The sequence below is a fragment of the Scyliorhinus torazame genome, chromosome 11 (assembly GCF_047496885.1).
Source record: "Scyliorhinus torazame isolate Kashiwa2021f chromosome 11, sScyTor2.1, whole genome shotgun sequence".
NCBI lineage: Eukaryota > Metazoa > Chordata > Chondrichthyes > Carcharhiniformes > Scyliorhinidae > Scyliorhinus > Scyliorhinus torazame.
The window spans coordinates 230,124,810-230,145,660 of record NC_092717.1 but is presented as its reverse complement, the minus strand read 5'-3'; the positions used below and the strand labels follow the sequence as shown (position 1 = coordinate 230,145,660).

At 45.4% G+C, this 20,851-nt stretch overlaps 1 protein-coding gene across 2 annotated transcripts in view; it reads left to right on the top strand.

The window, feature by feature from the left end:
• Positions 1–530: 530 nt before the first annotated feature.
• Positions 531–20,851, top strand: part of cep76 (centrosomal protein 76) — a 53,048-nt gene continuing 32,727 nt past the window's right edge. The window contains exons 1-5 of one of the 2 annotated variants that reach the window (XM_072468418.1): positions 537–671; positions 5,945–6,059; positions 7,043–7,198; positions 13,762–13,834; positions 17,451–17,675. In XM_072468418.1, the coding sequence (XP_072324519.1) occupies positions 7,043–7,198; positions 13,762–13,834; positions 17,451–17,675 (454 nt within the window). In that variant the 5' untranslated portion in view covers positions 537–671; positions 5,945–6,059. Of the gene's footprint in view, positions 672–5,944; positions 6,060–7,042; positions 7,199–13,761; positions 13,835–17,450; positions 17,676–20,851 lie in introns of both variants that reach the window. The other variant, XM_072468417.1, reaches the window with a different exon arrangement.

The window sequence follows — 20,851 nt, the reverse complement described above, 5'->3', positions numbered from 1 at the left end:
ATGCGCGCGCCCGTTTTACTTTCTTTAAAACAAACTTTTAAATCAAAAACGAAGCAGCCAGCCGCGGCTGTTTCTTATAAGTTTAACTGAACAATGCCGGTTGCTGGGGATTTTGGTGTGGGTGTGGGATTCTTTTTAACGTCAGGCGGGGTGTGGGTGAATTCCCGCTCGATTCTGGCGCCAGAATTTCAAACGCTCGAGCTGCGGCGCGGCGATTGACGGCAATGGGGAGGAGCTTAGCCCCTGCTGGTGAAGGGGGCGGGACTCGGGTACAGTTGGCGAGGGGGCGGGGCTTGGTGGCCAGCTGCTTTGGTGGTTGTTGGCTGCCCGTTTGGGAGCGGAGCACGACGACTATTGGATGGTAACTGTGAGGCGGGGCTTGATGACCGTGGATGGGGGCGGAGCTTCGCGCCCTTTGGGAACCGGGCAGCGGGCATGGTGGTAGTGGGGGCGGGGCTTGGCGCTGATTGACGGGGGTTAGTGGGCGGGGCCTGTTGGCCGTTGCACCAAGGGGTGGGGTTTGTAATCAGGAGCGAGGGACTGGCAGTCGGTCGGTGGGTGGAGTTGGTGTTGGGCACGGTGACAGTACCGGTAAAATATTCTCCAACATGTCGCTGACGCCTGACAAAGCTTCTGAACTGAAGCAAATCATTCACAACCAACTGACCCAGGTGAGCCACAACCGTGCCCCCGCTCGAAGAGTTGGGGGGAGGATCAGGCCCGGCTTTGCGGCCTCGCCTCAGGTGTAATTTGGAGCCGCCGTGCCTGCCAGCCCTGTTCTGCAGCTCTGCTTCTCAGGGTTAATCAATTGGTCAATCGCCATTTAAATCCTTGGTCCTCTCAGTAAATTCCGGACTATGCAGTATGTGGGAATTCCTCGGCGCTCCGTGCAGTAGCGGTTTGGCCAGCGTGAGAGCCGCGTTTGGGAGCTTGACCCTGGGCTGGAGGCACGGCTTGACCCTGGGCTGGAGGCACGGCGGTGCGTCCGCCAGGCTGAGAGGTTCGTGGACAGCAGGATTATTAATGTGGTCACCCCGCAACTTAAAATTTAGATTTATTGTTTGTTCTGCGTACAGTCCAGGCAGATCGTTCCAAACTTGAAAAACATACAATAAATACCAATGTAAATGCATAGATACAGACATCCGGTGAAACGTACAGGAGTGTAATACTATGTAGAGAAGCTGCTTGGGGAGATCAGGTCACTCCATAACAGGGGCATTTAGGAATCGTAACAGCGGGAAAGAAACTGTTTTTGAATCTGTTCGTGTGTATTCTCTCACTCCTCTGTCTCCTGCCCGATGGAAGAATGAGTAAGCCGGGTGGGAGGGGTCTTTGATTATGTTGCCTGCTTTCCCAAGGCAGCGGGAGGTGTAAATGGAGCCAATGGATGGGAAGGGGGTTGGTGTGATGGACTAAGCTGTGTTCATGGCTCTCTAGTTTCTTGCGGTCTTGGGCCGAGTAATTGCCATGCCAGGCTGTGGTGCAGCCAGATAGGATGCTTTCTGTAAAAAATTGGTAAGAGTCAATGTGGACATGCCAAATGTCCTTAGTTTCCTGAGGAGGTGTAGGCTCTGTTGTGCTTTTTGGTCGTAGTGTCAATGTGGGTGGACCAGGACAGATTGTTGATGAAATGCACACCTAGGAATTTGGAGCTGTCGACCATCTCCACCACAGCACCATTGATGCAGGCAGGGATGTGTGTGGTGAAGTCAATGACCTGCTCCATAGTTTTGCTGATATTGAGGGAGAAATTGTTGTCATTACACTATGTCAATAGGTTCTTTATCGCCCTCCTTGACTCATCATTGTTTGAGATCCAATCCATTACGGTTGTGTCATCAGCAAACTTGTAGCTGGAGTTGGAGCTGAATTCTGCCACACAGTCATGTGTATAGAGAGTAGAGTAGAAACTAAGTACGCAGCCTTGCCGGGCACCGATTTTGAAGACTATTGAGGAGGAGGTGGTGGTGTTTATCCTTACTGATTATGGTCTATGGATCAAGAAGTTGATCCAGTTGCAGAGGGAGGAGCCGAGTCCTAGGTTTTGATAATGAAATGAAAATCGCTTATTGTCACGAGTAGGCTTCAATGAAGTTACTGTGAAAAGTCCCTAGTCGCCACATTCCGGTGCCTGTTCCGGGAGGCTGGTACGGGAGTCTTGATATGAGCTTGGCTGGTATTATGACGTTGAAGGTCAGTAAGAGAGAGAATGGGCAGCCACCAGTCAGAAAAGGGGGGGGGCAGGCAAGTGGGTAGTGTGGAAAGCCCCAAGAGTGCAATTCACTCAAGAAATGTTTATCTGTGTTGAAAATGTTGAGAGCAAACAGTGCCAAGTTCACTGCACTCTGGGTGGCTGAGCTGCACAAATGGGGAGGACTTGAGAGCGGAAGAGCAATTGTGGTAGGAGACTCGAGTGAGAGATGAAGACCGGTGTTTTTGTGGCTGCAGACGTGACTCCAGGATGGTGTGTTGCCTCCCTGGTGTCAGGGTCAAGGATGTCACTGAACACCTTCCAGGCATTCTGAAGGGGTGGGTGCATGGTCAGAGGTCGTGGTTCACATGGTTAGTTGGATTGGCCATGATAAATTGCCCTTAGTGACTAAAAAGGTTAGGAGGGGTTATTGGGTTACGGGGATAGTGTGGAAGTGAGGGCTTAATGGGTCGGTGCAGACTCGATAGGCCGAATGTCCTCCTTCTGCACTGTATGTTCTAAGTTCTTACATGCTGTACAAATAATGCATACTGTACATTGGGAAGGAAGGAGAGACTGCAGAATATAATGTTCCAGTTATAGCAAGGTGTAGAGAAAAGATCAACTTAATACGAGGTCGGTCCATTCAAAAGTCTGATGGCAGTAGGAAAGAAGCTGCTCTTTGGTTGGTACGTGACCTCAAACTTTGGTATCTTTTTCCTGACGGAAGAAGGTGGAAGAGAGTATGTCCGGGGTGCGTGGGGTCATTTTCAGGCGTCTCCAGGGTCCTAAAGATCGCTAAATATGTAAGTAATTGTTTTAGAACATTGTTAGAGAGTTTAAAAGAGTTAGAATGAAGTTTTAGAAGTATAGAACGAGAGTAAAAGATAGAATTAGAGGGTATGCTGGGCACAGCTTGCAAGAAGTCGCCTCGCTCCGGCGCAAGCACATCTTTTGGGACTTATGGGAGGAAACCGGAGCACCCGAAAGAAACCCACGCAGACACTGGGAGAATGTGCCGACTCTACACAGACAGTGACCCAAGCCGGGAATCGAACCTGGGACTCTGGCGCTGTGAAACGACAGTGCTAACCACTGTGCTGCCGTGTACCGTGGTTAAGGGAGGGGCAGTACTGACAACTCAATATTCCAGGATAAAGTCTTCAGGCGAGATGGCACTGTAAAAGAGGAGGTGGTGTCACAATATTGACCGAGGAGTCAATTACTGCAGTGAGGAGGGATGATATTTGAGCAGGCTCCTCAATTGAGGCCATATGGGTGGAACTTAAAAGCAAAAAGGGGCAATCGTGATGCTGAGAGTTTCCAGTGGGCTCCCAAACAGTCAGGCAGAGATAGAAGAGCCCTTACTTGGGCAAATCTCAAATGTAAAAGTAAAGGGTAATATTAGTAGAGGATTTTAAACATCTCCGATATTAATTGGGGTAGCCAAAGTGTGAAAGGCTTAGATGGGTGGAATTCTTAAAGTGCTCCCAGGGGAGGGTTTTGAACCAGCACGTAGAAAGTCCCTACAAGAAAAGAGGAGGTACTGAACCTAATTTTAGAGAATAATAATAATTGCTTATTGTCACAGTGAAGTTACTGTGAAAAACCCCTAGTTGCCACATTCCGGTGCCTGTTCAGGGAGGCTGGTACGGAAATTGAACCCTCACTGCTGGCCTTGTTCTGCATTACAAGCCATCTGTTTAGCCCACTGTGCTAAACCAGCCCCTAAACCAGAATGAAGCTGGGCTTGTGGTAGAAGTATTTTGGTGATGGTGACCATAACTCGGTAAGATTTAAGGTAGTTATGGAAAAGGACAAAAATGGACCGGAAATAAAGAATCTGAACTAGGGAAGGCCAGTTTTAATATGTTAAGACAGGATTTGGCCAAGTGGACTAGGAGCAGTTACTGTAGGAAAATCGATGTAGGCGGGCTGGTCAGATGGACAGAGCAGCGACAAATGGAATTTAACCCTGAAAAGTGTGAGGTGATGCATTTTTGAGGACTGACTAGGCACGAGATACACAATGAACGGTAGGATGCCAGGAAGTACAGAGGGACATAGGGGTGCATGTCCAAATATCCCTGAAGGCAACAAGACAGGTAGATAAGGTGGTTAAGACGACGTGAGATGCTTGCCTTTATTAACTGAGGCATAGAATACAAGAGCAGGGAGGTTCTGATGGAGCTGTACAAAATGCTTGTTAGGCCACAGCTACAATACTGTCTGCAGTTTTGGGTGCCACAGTGGGAGGGATGTAATTGGAGTAGAGAGGGTGCAGAGGAGAGTCACCTGGGAGTTTCCTGGGCTGGAGCATTTTAGCTATGAACAGAAGCTGGCTATGCTGGGGTTTTTTTGCTTGGAGCAGAGGCTGAGCGGCGACCTGATTTGAGGTGTCCAAAATTGTGGGGGACATGATAGAGTAGGTGGGAAGAATCTTTTCTCTTTAGTTGAGGGGTAAATAAACATGGGGCATCGATTTAACAGAGGGGGCAGAAGATTTGGAGGGGATGTGAGAGAAAACGTTTTATCCCAGAGGGTGGAGGGAATCTGGAACTTGCTGCCTGAAAGGATGGCAGAGGCAGGAACCATCACAATATTTCAAAGTATTTCGATGAGCACTTGAAATGCCTTAGCATGCAAGTGCTGGAAAATGAGATCAGGATAGGTGCTAGATGGCGGCACAGGGCCTCCCTCTGTGCTGTAAAACTGACTCTGACTCCAATTATGGTAATGCTTAAGTTTTCAACTTAGAATTTTAAATTGAAAGCAAAATACTGCAGATGTTGGAAATCTGAAATATAAAAACAGAAAATTCTGGAAATACTCAACAAGACTGGAAGTATTTGAGTCTGTTTCTACACAGGTGCTGCCAGACCTGTTGAGTATTTCCAGCGTTTTCTGTCATTTCAATTTCATAATTTTGTTCCCTGTATCCACTGTCCCTTCCTGTGTCCATTGATTGTTGAAAGCCTTGAGCATGCTAACAGACACCAGTCAGTTCCTTCTCCCAGGTAAATCTGAATATGACAGTAGCTCTCGAAGAGAGGCAAGCATGTGGAGTGAATGACCCGGCAACTCTGTTCTCTGCTGGACTTGCCTCTGCCAGACCTTGAAGCAGCATAAAGTCGGCTTCTGGCCGGCTGATTCCCCTCTGGAGCATGGGACTGAAACATAATCAAGAATAGAGGGGTAGCCCCTTCAGACGAGGGGCTGAAACCTCTTGGCGCTCTGTATAAACATGAAATGTGAACTCATCCAGGCTGTAAAAATTTAAAAAATGTCCAATGGCTCTCATCACACTAGAACTGTAGGCTTGCATTTTTAAAAATTATTTTTAATCTTTGGAGGGGTGGGAGAGGGTGCTGGACTAGCTGTTGCTCAGAATGTAACACTGTCTTCAAGTCACACTGTTGTGAGTTCAACTCAGACTCCAAAGATTTGAGCACATAATACAATACTGAGGGAGAGGACCATGAATGGAGGAGCCACCTTTCAGGTTAGATGTTAAACCCTCTCTGCCTCCTTGGGTGGATGGAAAAGATTCAATGGCACTTTTGTTAAAAAAGAAAATCATGGGAGTTTCAGGCAATGTATACCTCAATAAGCATCACTACAACACATTGTTTTGTCATGGCCACATTGCTGTTTGTGGCAGCTTGCTGTACATATTAAATGCATTCTATATTAAATCTAAAAGAAACAAAGGACTTTCAATTATATTACATTTATATTTCATGACTGCAGGATGTCTCCGATGCTTCACAGACAATGAAGTACTTTTTGAAGCGTAGTCGTTATTGTAATGTAAGAAAGTGCAGCAAACACTTCTTCCACAGCAAGCTCCCAAAACAGCAATCAGGTAAATGCTCGGATAATTTTTTTTTTAGTGATATTGGTTGAAGGATAAAAGGTGGACTTCCCACCTTTAAAAATGGCTCTGGGATCTTTTATACCCATCTCAGACACATGTTTCAGCCCAAAGATGCCAGCTCCAACCCTGCATCAGTCCCTCACCAGGGTGTCGGTTTAGATTATCTCTTCAAATCTCTAGAATGGGACTTGAATTTACGACATTCTGTTTTAGTGGTGAGAGTGCATATTGGTACTCTGAAATCCTCATGGAAATTCAAAAGTCCATAACACGAGACTGTTACAATAACTGGGTTTTCTAGAGTAAACAATCCGTGGTACTAAGAAAAGGGGCGAAAAGTACATACTCCAGTGGAGCCATCTCGTGCATGCCCCTACATTACGCCACCAGAAGTCCAAGATTCCATTCTTATCTTGCTGTGGAAATCCTTGGAAAAAGTTGTTGTTTTGTTGAATGAGGTGTACCTGGGTTTTTAATAGTGCACTGCTAAACACCATCACTGGCTGTGTAAACAGAATCCATGCCACAGAGATCTTTGTGGGAATCTTGCTTTGAGGTGGTATTGTTTTTGGGTTCCATGTGCTTTGTCATACATTGCAGATTTACTTTTCAGCATTGTTAATTAACATCAGATTTAAACATAAGTTTAATAGATATATCAGGAGTCTACAGACCGGTGATCTGTGTTAATCATTTGTGCAATCCAAGCGTTTATGGAAACATCAGATTTAAGTCTGAACTATTTTGAGGTGATCACGTTTATATTGTTTGCCCATGCCACAAGGAGATTCTTTTTCCACCTTACATGTATATTTGAGCAGAGGAGTTATTTTTAGACCGGGTACCATTAAGATACAAACCGTTGTCTAAAAGATTCAACATGTGTTTTTTTGTTCCTTTTAAATTTAAACCTGTGAAGCCAGTTTCCAGTTTGTCAACGTTAATGACTTGCTAATTATTTTTTTGACCAGATGAATGTCCATGAAAAGATTAGAGAAATCTTGGCCGAGTCAGTCCGCGAAGAACTGGCTGTTTCTTCACGAGCTTTATCTGAGGCCGATCTCATTAAAGCATTGCAACGACGTGGCATTGTAGATGATGTCATGAAGGAACTCCAATTTTTAACTGTAAGCATTTTATTGCATTGAGTAGTGTATTTCCTAAACCTTCTCTAGTATTAAAATCCGAGCATCAAAATCTCATTTACAAAGAAAATTGTTGGTTTATATTTAATGTAATCACTAAAAAGTGTTGATTTAAAATATCACGAGTCTCAATGTCCCCATTAAAACAAATGGACATGTTTGGAATTGGGGAGTAGGCAGTCATGTCACTGGAAAGCTGCAACGAGGCAGCTGTTTCCTTCTCTACAGAGGCTGTCGTATAGAATTGTAGAAATGTTACAGCCCAAGGCCATTTGGGCCATTGTGTTCATGTTGGCTCTCTGAAAGAACAACTCTGTTGGTCCCTATGCCCTCCCTTTTCACTGTTGCCCTGCAAATTATTTATCTCATAATTGTTTAGTTCTGTTTTGAATGCCATGATTGAATCTGCATGTACCACAGTTACTAGACCTCTATTTATAAAGCTCAGGATCCCTTGCCTTCATAACCATATTCTGAACCCTCCCTGCCACATTCTTGATTCTTGGGAACCCCATTTTGAAAAATAACCATTCTCTGCAGATTTCTGCTTCCTGATACTCAGCTGCTGAGATCTATTAGTGCATTAACTCTGTTGTAAGATGGGTGGCGCAGTGATTAGCTCTGCTGCCTCACGACACTGAGGACCCGGGCTCGATCTCAGCCCTGGGTCACTGTCCATGTGGAGTTTGCACAATTTCCGCTTGTCTGCGTGTCCATGCCTCTGTCACTGAAACCCTCCCCCATGTCTTGTGCGATGTCCTGTAAGCAGCAATATAATAAATCATTACTTGTTCAAAGTGTACTTTAAAATCAGGCAAGTAAATAGAAATATGAATACTGAAGCTTGTTAAGACATTTCCAAACATACTTGACTTTACTTATTTATTACCAAAATCTAAGCCCTCTGGAAGTAGTAATGAAACATGGAAAATAGGAGTAGGCCATTTGAGCCTACATTTAATATGATTCTGGTTGATCCTCTATCTCAAGGCCATACTACAGTGTTCTCACCGTTCCCCTTAATGCCTTTTGAGTCTAGAAATCTATGTGTTTCCTTCTTAAACCTATTCAGTGCCTTGGTCTCCACAGCATTCTGTGGTGGAAAATTCCATAGGTTCATCACCCACTGAATGAAGGCTTTTTTCCTTACCTCAGCCCTAAATTGCCTACCTTGTATCCTGAGACCGTGACCCTTTGTTCTAGACACCTCAGCCAGAGGAAACAACATTCCTGCATCCAGTCTGTCCAGCCCTGTCAGAATTTTGTATATTTCAATGAGATCCCGTCTCATTCTTCTAAATTACAGTGAATACATAGAATTTACAGTGCAGAAGGAGGCCATTCGGCTCATCGAGTCTGCAACGGCCCTTAGAAGGAGCACCCGCCTTGAGCCCATACCTCCACCTAACCTTTTTTGGACACTAAAGGCAATTTAGCATGGCCAATCCACCTAACCTGCACATTTTTGGACTGTGGGAGGAAACCGGAGCACCCGGATGAAATCCACGCAAACACGGAGAATGTGCAGACTCTGCACAGACAGTGACCCAAGCCGGGAATTGAACCTGGGACCCTGGAGCTCTGAAGCAACAGTGTTAGCCACCGTGGCCGCTCCAGTCAATCCAATCTCTCCTCGTACAACAAACCTGCTATCCCAGGAATCAGTGTGATTTGCTGCACTTCCAGCTGCGGCAAGTATATAATTTCTTTGATAAAGAGACCAAAACTGAACACAATACTCCAGGTGTGGTCTTACCAAGGTGCTGTACAGCTTCAGTAAGATATCGTTGCTCCTGTACTCGAGTCATTTTGCAATGAGGCTAATGTTCCATTCTCCTTCCTAACTGCTTGCTGTACCTGCATCCTTGCTTTCAGTGACTGGTGTAACGGTCCCTTTGTACATCAACATTTCCCAATCTATCACAATTTAAATAATACTCTGCCAATCTGTTTCTCCAACCAAAGTGGATAACTTCATACTTATCCATGATATATTGCATCTGCCATGTACTTGTACACCCACCCAACTTGTTTAAATCATCTTGAAGCTTCGAGAGTAGAAAAGCTACAGTTCCTAGGGTGAATCAAACTTGCAATGAGGCTTTAAAAACAAAAAGAGGACGTAAAAAGTCTAAGGTTAACAATACAAACACAATAAAGCCTAATATAGAAGAAGCATAAAAATGAGAGAAACTGATTGGTGGGTAACAAAGGGTGATAGGAAATAAATTTTAGAAACACAAGTCAAAGAAGTAAGAAAAAGGGTGGGACTGACTTTAGAATGGAGAGAAGGAATGTAATGGGAGTTGAAGTAATTACGGTGATACTAAATGTAACAGTAAAGGGAATGAAAGGGTATAAGAACAAGTGGAGCAATTAGGGGAGGCATTGGCATAGTGGTATTGTCACTGGGTTGGTGATCCAGAGACCCAGAGTAATACTCTAGGGACCCGACTTCGAATTCCACCAGGGCAGGTGGTGGATATTTAATCCTATAAATATATGGAGTTAAAAGTCTAATTGTCAATTGTTGTAAAAAAAAAAAAAAAAAATCCAATTGTTTCACTCATGTCCTTTTGGGAAGGAAATTTGCTATCCTTACCTGGTCTTGCCTACATGTAACTCCAGATCCACAGAAATGACTCTCAATGCCCTCCGTTGTATAAAAACCACTACAAAGTCAATAAAAAGAAAAAAAAAACAGACAGACTAACCGGCGATTTCCTAGGTACTGACAGCAGCAAACACAACCTGCAACATCCTCCTTATTAATATCTGGGGCTTGTGCAAAAATTGGGAGAGCTGTCTCATGGACTAATCAAGCAACAGTCTGACATAGTCATGCTCACAGAATCATACTTGACAGAGAATGTCCCAGACACCACTACTGCCACCTCTGGGTATGTCCTATCCCACTGACAGGACAGACCCAGTAGAGGTGGTGGCACAGTGGTATGCAGTCAGGAGAGAGTCTCTACATCGACTCTGGATCCCATGAAGTCTCATGGTTTCAGGTCAAACATGGGCATGGAAATCTGCTGATTATCACGTACCTTCCACCATCAGCTGATGAATCTACTCCTCCATGTTGAATACCACTTGGAGAAAGCATTGAGGATGGCATAGGCACAGAATGTACTCTAGGTGGAATGTCCATCACCAAGAGTGGCTCGGTAGCACCACTACTGACATGACTGGCTAAGTCTCAAAGGACTTGACTGCTATACTGAGTCTGCAACAGATAGTGAGGGAACCAACAAGAGGAAAAAATGTATTAGACTTCATCCTCACCAACCTGCCTGCCACAGAGGCATTTGTCCATGACAGTGTCGATAGGAGTGACAACAGCGCAGTTCTTGTGGCGACGAAGTCCCATCTTCACTTTGAGGATATTTTCCATCGTGTTGTGTGCCACGACCACTTGTGCGAAATGGGATAGAACTCGACAGATCTAGCAAGTCAAGACTGGGAATCCATGCGGAGCTGTAGGCCATCAGCAGCAGAATTGTACTCCGTCACAATTTAATGGCCCGGCATATCCCCCACTCTACCATTACCACCAAGCCAGAGGATTAACGCAATGAAGAGTGCTTGCCAGGAGCAACACCAGGCACACCAAAATGAGGCGTCAACCTGGTGAAGCTACAACACACGACTACTTGCATGCCAAACAACATAAGCAGCAAGTAATAGAGCTAAGCAATCCCACAAACAATTTATCAGATCTAAGCTCTGCAGTCCTGCTACATACAGACGTGAATGGGGTGTACAATTATAGAACTCCAAGATGGGTGGAGGAGGCTCCACAAATATCCCCATCCTCAATGATGAGGAGTCCAGCACGTCTGTGCAAAAGTCAAAGGCTGAAGCATTCGCAATTATCTTCAGCCGGAGGTGCCGAGTGGATGATCAATATCTTGTCTCCAGAGGTCCCCAACATCTCAAATGTCACGCTTCCGCCAGTTCGATTCACCCCATGTGATATCAAGAAACAGCTGAAGGCACTGGATACTGCAAAGACTATGGGCCGGCAATAATACTGAAAACTTGTGCTCCAGAACTTGTTGCACCCCTGGCCAAGCTGCTTCAGAACAGCGCCAATACCGATGTCTACCCAGCAATGTGGAAAATTGCCCATGTGGGCCCTATACAGAAAAAGCAGGACAGATCCAACCTCGCCAAATATCAGTCTACTCTCAATCATCAGTGAAGTGATGGAAGGAGTCATCAGCAGTGCTATCAGACTGCACTTACTCAGCAATAACCTGATCACTTACACTCAGTTTGGGTTTTGCCAGGGTCATTCATCTCGGGACCTCATTACAACCTTGGTTCAAACATGGACAAAAGCGCTGCATGCCAGAGGTAAGGTTGAGGATGACTGTTCTTGACATCAAGGCAGCATTTGACATAGTATGGCATCAAGGAGCCCTAGCAAAACGAGTCAATGGAAATCAAGGAAAACTCTCCACTGCTTGAAGTCATACCTAGCACAAAACAAGACGATTGCAGTGGTTGGAGGTCCACCATCTCCGTATGGACATCACTATAGGAATTCTTCAGGGTAGTGTCCTAGGCCGAACTATCTTCAGCTGTTTCATCAATTACCTTCCTTTCATCATAAGATCAGAAGTGGGAATGTTCACTCATGACTGCATAATGTTCAGCACTGTTCGTGACTCCACAGACACTGAAGCAATCCACGTGCGAATGCAGCAAGACCTGGACAATATCCAGGCTTGGCTGACAAGTGTCAAGTAACATTTGTGCCACACTAGGTGCCAGGCAATTACCATCTCCAGTAAGAGCGAATCAAACCTTGCCCCATGACATTCAATGGCATTGTCATCGCTGAATCCCTCACAATCAACACCCTAGGGGTTACCATTGACCACAAACTGAACTGTGGCAAGTAACTCACCTCCTGACTTCCCAAAGCATGTTGACCACCTACAAGGCACAAGTCAGGAGTGTGATGGAATACTCCCCATGTGCCTAGATGAATGCAGCTCCAATAACACTCAAGAAGTTCAACACCATCCAGGACAAAGCCCGCTTGATGCTACCCTTTCCACAAACATTTGCGTCCTCCACCACCGATGCAAAGTAGCAGCCGTGTGTACCATCTACAAGATGCACTGCAGTAACTCACCAAGGTTCCTTATACTGCATCTTCCAAACCCACGACCACTGCCATCTAGAAGGTCAAGAGCAGAAGATACATGGGAACACCACCACTTGGAAGTTCCCCTCTAAGTCGCTCACCATCCTGACTTAGAAATATATCGCTGTTCCATCACTCGCTGGGGCAACATCCTGGAACTTTCTCCCTAATAGCACAGTGGGTGTACCTATACCACATGGACTGCAGTGGTTCAAGAAGGCGGCTCACCACCACCTTCTCAAGGGAAATTAGTGATGGGCAACAAATGCTGGCCTAACCAACGAGGCCCACATCCCTGTCTGTACGTAGTCTGCACGTTCTCCCCGTGTCTGTGTGGGTTTCCTCCGGGTGCTCCGGTTTCCTCCCACAGTCCAAAGATGTACAGATTAGGTGGATTGGCCATGATAAATTGCCCTTAGTGCCCCAAAAAAGGTTAACTGGGGTTACGGGGGTAGGGTGGAGGTGTGGGCTTAAGTAGGGTGCTCTTTTCCAAGAGCCGGTGCAGACTCAATGGGCCGAATGGCCTCCTTCTGCACTGTAAATTCTATGATGATAAAATGAATATTTTTTTTTTTAAATAGATAGGGTAGTTGTACTAAATTTTTTTTTTTTTAAATAAATGGTGGTACTCGGTAAAGGGAGAAAAGCACAGGCCCCTGAATGTATGCCACCGAGCATGCTCAGAAAAGCAAAAAAAAAACACATTTCACAGATGTACTTTACATTCTCCTTTCCATAAATGTTCAGTTTTGCTAGAATCAATTCCAAGTGATGGCTCCCAAGGGTTTATTTCTTTTCTCTTCTCAGCCTGGTAACTTGCACTCTAAGAACTGGTATTCACAATGATATTTTCTTTACGCAGAGACTCCCCCTCTATCCCACATTAGGCAACTCGCCTCATTTTAACTCCCGGATTTATCTTTTCAATCCAACTGTGAGCTTTCATCTGCATTCTTGTGTGGCGAACCATGGATTCTTTGGCCTCCAGCTGCTCCCCCTCTCCCGGATCCAGCCAGTATGTTACATTACATGGCACAGTGGTTAGCATTGCTGCCCCACAGCAATGATAAATTGCCTCTTAATGTCGAGGGATGTGCAGGTTAGGTTACGGGGATAGGGCGGGGGGGGACACTCGTAAATGGGCAGAGTGCTCATACAAAGGTTGGTGCAGACTCGATTGGCTGAATGGCCTCCTTCTGCACTGTAGGGATTCTATGATTACACTGATAACTTGATCTATCCAATGGCTTCCTCCATGGCTGCAATTAAAGTGTGTTTTAGCTTGGAATGCAGTAATTCCATATTTTAACATGACCAGTGTTGTTTCCTACATTTTTTATAAAAATAGAATAAAGACATTTTTCATTTCTGGGAAGTGCAGGTCAAAGAAAGTACACCCAATTCAAAATCGGCAACACACTTTATTGACAAGGAACCGGCAGAATTAAGGAAAAGTGAGTACTTCTGTCACCGTATCAATTTCAGCCCCCTCATACTTGCTTTGTAATCCTGTAAAACTTAACAGACGCAGTGTGTTTTTGTTAGCATTTTCATTGTTTTCTTAAATTAAATATTGTTTGTGACTTTAGCTTATAATCCAAATCTAGCCTGACAAAAGATGAACAGTGAAGTACACCGCATCTCGTCCCCTAATTGTACAATATGCCAGCTGTTCTTTTGAGTGGGCAAACACAAAGGAGGTTTGTGGAAACTGTCAGCCCTCACTTTGATTCAGTCTATGTTTTTACCCTGTTGACCTCTTCTGAGGAAAGGGAAAGCAGCAGGTGATCGAGGAGAAATAACCGGCTGCCTTTCAGGTTAGCAAGTCCGTGTCGGTTGCAAGCATTTCGGGTGTAATGTTAACTGGTTAAATGTATTGAATGTGGTTCCATCAAGAGTCTGAATGTTGAAGACACTGTTTTCCCATCTGCTAGCTAGCTGGTGATCACACTGTTGTGCAGAATCATTATTAACAAAAGAGATTAAATTAATCCCAGAAAATTACACATGAAAAAGAGCCAAATGTAGTGGAATTTCAGGCAGAAACTCAGTGGAATAAACCCAGTTACTCATGAAAAAAGGTGGTTCAAACAAGTTAAATACAGTAAAGTATGTTTAGATTCCCACTTCCTTTCTGTAATTTATTTTTTCTTGATTTTCATGGCTCACATAACATTTTTAATTGAGAGGTTGTGCTCAGAAACATTTGTCTTTAATGTGTTAGGATGTGAGCATCTCTATTTATTGCCTACATCTCGTAGTTTTGTGGATTGGGTCATTTTCTTAAACCATTGCTGTACTGATGGTGCTTCTACGTGGTGCTGGGTTGCAAATTGCAGGATGGTGACTGACTGACAAGGGAGGAATGATGGATCATATGACAGGGAATTTAGAGGTTTGTTCCCACAACTTTGCTGTATTTGAGTGTCAGAGTTTGCAGGTGAGGGACCTGAGTTACCGCAGTGCATCCTGTAGATCGTACGTACTGCATGCAGTCAGTGTGCTGATGATGGTGAGGATCAATACAAGTGTAGTGGCAGAAGTATTAATCAGGCGAAGTGTTCTGTTCTGATGGTTCTGAACTTGGAGAATTGTGGCTGCAGCCATCCACCTGAAGACTGAGTATTGTCTGGCTCTCCTGACTTGAGCTTTGTCGATGGCTGAGGGGCTTTGTGCGTAGACAGGAAACGTGGGAATTAGGAGCAGAAATAGGCAATTCAGACCTTTGAGCCTGCTCTGCCATTCAATCAAATCCTGGCTGATCTCTTCCTGGTCTCAAAACCAGCTCCCTGCCTGTACCCCATATCCCTCTAACCCATTTTTAATCTGAAATATATCTATCCCTTTCTTGAAACCATTTAATGATTTAGACTCCACCGCACTATGGGGCAGCGAGTTCCACAAATTCACCACCCTCCGTGAGAAGTAATTCCTCACCTCAATTTTAAATCAACCATCTCTTAACCTATATCCATGATCTCTCGTTCTAGATTACCCTACAAGGGGGAACATTTGGTCTAAGTTTATTTTATCAATCCCTCTTAGTATTTTATACAGCGCGATCAGATCCCCTCTCATCCTTCCAAACTCCAGCGAGTATCAGCCCAAACTGTTCAATGTCTCCTTATACAATCAACCCTTTCATCCCCGGAATCAATCTGGTGAACCTGGGGCAGCATGGTAGCCTTGTGGATAGCACAATTGCTTCACAGCTCCAGGGTCCCAGGTTCGATTCTGGCTTGGGTCACTGTCTGTGCGGAGTCTGCACATCCTCCCCGTGTGTGCGTGGGTTTCCTCCGGGTGCTCCGGTTTTCTCCCACAGTCCAAAGATGTGCGGGTTAGGTGGATTGGCCATGATAAATTGCCCTTAGTGTCCAAAATTGCCCTTCGTGTTGGGTGGGGTTACTGGGTTATGGGGATAGGGTGGCGGTGTTGACCTTGGGTAGGGTGCTCTTTCCAAGAGCCGGTGCAGACCCGATGGGCTGAATGGCCTCCTTCTGCACTGTAAATTCTATGATTAAACCTCCTCTGAACTACCTCCAATGCCACCACATCCTTCCTCAAATAAGGAGACCAAAACTGGGCACAATACTCCAGACGTGGTCTCACCGACATCCTATACAATTGCAACAACACCTCTCTGCTTTTATACTCCAGTCCTTTTGCAATAATCACTAAAATTTCATTTGACTTTCTAATTACATGCTGTACCTGCATACCGACTTTCTGCGATTCATGAACAAAGACACCTAGGTCCCTCTGCCTAGATGCATTTTGAATCTGCTTTCCATTTGGATCACAATTTGCTTTTCTATTTCTTCGGCTTACATTTATCCACATTAAACTCCATCTGCCAAATTTTGGCCCATTCTCCTAGCCTATCCATATCCGTCTGTAAACTCTTTTATCTCCTCTTCATTGCCTGCTTTCCCACCTATTTTAGTATCATCCACAAATTTTGCTATGTTGCGCTCTGTCCCTGCTTGCAGATCATTTATATCGATTATAACCAGTTGAGGTCTGAGGACTGCACCCTGCTAGTTACAGTTCACCAGTCAGAGAAGGACCCATTTATTCCAAGCCTCTGCTTTCTGTCAGTCAGCCAATCCTCAATCCAATCTAGTACTCTCCCTGTGATCTTACCTTCTGAATCAGTCTTTTATGCAGGACCTTGTCAAACGCCTTCTGACAGTCTAGGTATACCACATTTAAAGGTTCCCCATTATCCACTTTGCTGGTTACATCCTCAAAGAGCTCAAGTAAGTTTGTCAAGCATGGCTTACCCAGGGAGCAGATACCACTGCAAATCTTGACAGGATGTGGTTAGAGAAATAAAGGTTAGAATGTGCTTTAGAAGCCACTGAGATAGTTACACCCCCCTCTTCCATAAATGTTTCACATAAAATGTAAAGTAACTGTTAAAGCCAAGTGGAAATAATATCTTATTTCATTATTTGATAAATTGGTACTTGTGAGCTACAGTTCAATGATGGAACCCGCAACTGGATCAGAGGTTGTGGGTTCAAATCCCATCCTGCGTTTTGTACATTTAATCTAGTACATCATTGGAGTGAGTGTGCGTTGCACTGTTGCTCCCTTTTGGATAGATATTAAACTGATAAAAGATGGAAAAGGTCCTTCAGCAATTCTTGAAGGAGGGAATATCTGGTCATGATTTATCCCTCAGCGATATCACTAAACATGTTTTCTGGCCAATACCTGATCATTGTTTGTTGGAGCTTACTGTAGTCAAATTGTTGCTGCAGTTTCCTACGTTACAACAAGGGCTACATTTCAGAAGTTATTCATGAAGTTATTCCTTCTCAACCTTGCCCCTCGACTGAGGTGTGGTGATCCTCAGGTGAAACCACCACCTGTCAGCTCTCCTCAAAGAGGAGAGTAGCCTATGGTCATCTGGGACTATGGCGACTTTACCTTTTACACTTCAGAAGTACTTTATTTGCTGTTCGGAGCTTTGGATTCTTCTGAGGGTGTGAAAGGTGCTTCTATAAATGGTAGCTCTGTCTTTTATAAAGCCTGGGCATTCATGTTTTTTAATTCACATTTCAGCAAACATTGATCCCACCAGACGAAACCTTTACCTTCAGGTTTTGGGTGGTAAAGCTTTCCTCGAGCATTTACAAGAACCGCAGCCGTTACCAGGACAAATATGCTCTACGTTTACGCTCTTCTTACATTTCCGAAACCAGCGCTTCCGCTCCAAGCCTGTGCCATGTGCCTGTGAGCCTGATCTGCAGGATGGGTTTCTGCTGGAAGTTCATAAAGACAGTTCAGGTGAGTTTGGGTGAAAGTAAACAAATTTGTTTGTAAAATCAGTCCACTGGATACATCATAAAATCTTCTGTCAATAGCTTAGTTGGTAAGTGCATGATCCTGTGGGTCACTTGGCGAGGAATTTAGAGATGAGCATTCCCACAACATTGCTGACCCTGTGTTTGAGTGTCAAGAGTTTGCAGGTGAAGGACATGCTTCTGTGTTTCTTGCACTCTGCTGCTAGAACTGGAAATCCCATTTATGCACAGGAGCAGGGTTTCTGTGGTAGAACTGTTAGAAGACCTCTGGATAATCCCAGGACATACCAAATGTGCAGGAGAACATTGTTTTTTTTTTTAAATAATATTTTATTGAAAATTTTTGGTCAACCAACACAGTACATTGTGCATCCTTTACACAACATTGTAACAATACAGATAATAATGACCTTTTTTAAATTTAAACAAAAACAACAACAAATAAATAAATATTAAATAACAAAAAAAAAACTAGCCCTAATTGGCAACTGCCTTGTCTCTCCTATCCTCCACCCCAAAAAATTTACTGAGCCGTGTTCCAGTCATATGTGCCCTGTGTAATACCTTAAACTGAATCAGGCTTAGCCTGGCGCACGAGGACGACGAGTTTACCCTGTTTAGGGCATCTGCCCACATCCCCTCCTCAATCTCCTCCCCTAGCTCTTCTTCCCATTTCCCTTTTAGTTCGTCCATCATAGTCTCCCCTTCGTCTCTCATTTCCCTATATATATCCGACACCTTACCGTCCCCCACCCATTTCTTTGAGATGACTCTGTCCTGCACCTCTTGTGTCGGGAGCTGCGGGAATTCCCTCACCTGCTGCCTCGCAAAAGCCCTCAATTGCATGTACCTGAATGCATTCCCTTGGGGCAACCCATATTTCTCGGTCAGCGCTCCCAGACTCGCAAACTTCCCATCCACAAATAGATCTTTCAATTGCGTTATACCTGCTCTTTGCCACATTCCATATCCCCCATCCATTCCCCCCGGGGCAAACCTATGGTTGTTTCTTATCGGGGACCCCCCCAGTGCTCCGGTCTTTCCCCTATGTCGTCTCCACTGTCCCCAAATCTTCAGTGTAGCTACCACCACCGGACTCGTGGTATAGTTCCTTGGTGAGAACGGCAATGGGGCTGTCACCATAGCCTGCAGGCTGGTCCCCCTACAGGACGCCCTCTCTAATCTCTTCCACGCCGCTCCTTCCTCCTCTCCCATCCACTTACTCACCATTGAAATATTAGCGGCCCAATAATACTCACTTAGGCTCGGTAGTGCCAGCCCCCCCCTATCCCTACTACGCTGTAAGAATCCCTTCCTCACTCTCGGAGTCTTCCCGGCCCAAACAAAACCCATAATACTCTTTTCTATCCTTTTGAAAAAAGCCTTCGTGATCACCACCGGGAGACACTGAAACACAAAAAGGAATCTCGGGAGGACCACCATCTTAACTGCCTGCACCCTCCCTGCCATTGACAATGCTACCATGTCCCATCTCTTGAAATCTTCCTCCATCTGTTCCACCAACCGCGTCAAATTTAGCCTGTGCAATGTGCCCCAATTCTTAGCTATCTGGATCCCCAGGTAACGAAAGTCTCTTGTTACCTTCCTCAACGGTAGGTCTTCTATTTCTCTACTCTGCTCCCCTGGATGCACCACAAACAGCTCACTCTTTCCCATATTCAATTTATACCCTGAAAACTCCCCAAGTATCCGCATTATTTCTGGCATCCCCTCCGCTGGATCCGCCACATATAGTAGCAGATCATCCGCATATAAAGATACCCGGTGTTCTTCTCCTCCCCTAAGTATTCCCCTCCATCCCTTGGAACCTCTCAGCGCTATCGCCAGGGGCTCAATCGCCAGTGCAAACAGTAATGGGGACAGAGGACATCCCTGCCTTGTCCCTCTATGGAGCCGAAAATATGCCGATCCCCGTCCATTCGTGACCACACTCGCCACTGGGGCCCTATACAACAGCTGCACCCATCTAACATACCCCTCTCTGAACCCAAATCTCCTCAACACCTCCCACAGATAATCCCACTCCACTCTATCAAATGCTTTCTCGGCATCCATCGCCACTACTATCTCCGTTTCACCCTCTGGTGGGGCCATCATCATTACCCCTAACAACCTCCGTATGTTCGTGTTCAGCTGTCTCCACTTCACAAACCCAGTTTGGTCCTCATGAACCACCCCCGGGACACATTCCTCTATTCTCATTGCCATTACCTTGGCCAAGACCTTGGCATCTACATTGAGGAGGGAGATTGGTCTGTAGGACCCGCATTGTAGCGGATCCTTTTCCTTCTTTAAAAGAAGCGATATCGTTGCTTCTGACATAGTCGGGGGCAGTTGTCCCCTTTCCTTTGCCTCGTTGAAGGTCCTCGTCAGTAGCGGGGCGAGCAAGTCCAAATATTTTCTGTAAAATTCAACTGGGAATCCGTCCGGTCCCGGGGCCTTTCCCGTCTGCATGTTCCTAATTCCTTTCACCACTTCTTCTACCGTGATCTGTGCTCCCAATCCCATCCTTTCCTGCTCTTCCACCTTGGGAATTTCCAGCCGATCCAAAAACTCCATCATTCTCTCCCTCCCATCCGGGGGTTGAGCTTCATACAATTTTTTATAAAATGTCTTAAACACTTCATTCACTCTCTCCGCTCCCCGCTCCGTCTCTCCATCTTCGTCTCTCACCCCCCCTATTTCCCTCGCTGCTCCCCTTTTCCTCAATTGGTGTGCCAGCAATCTGCTCGCCTTCTCTCCATATTCATACTGTACACCCTGCGCCTTCCTCCATTGTGCCTCTGCAGTGCCTGTGGTCAGCAAGTCAAATTCCACATGCAGCCTTTGCCTTTCCCTATACAGTCCCTCCTCCGGTGCTTCCGCATACTGTCTGTCCACCCTCAAAAGTTCTTGCAACAACCGCTCCCGTTCCTTACTCTCCTGCTTCCCTTTATGTGTCCTTATTGATATCAGCTCCCCCCTAACCACCGCCTTCAACGCCTCCCAGACCACTCCCACCTGAACCTCCCCATTGTCATTGAGTTCCAAGTACTTTTCAATGCATCCCCTCACCCTTAAGCACACCCCCTCATCCGCCATTAGTCCCATATCCATTCTCCAGGGTGGACGCCCTCTTGTTTCCTCCCCTATCTCCAA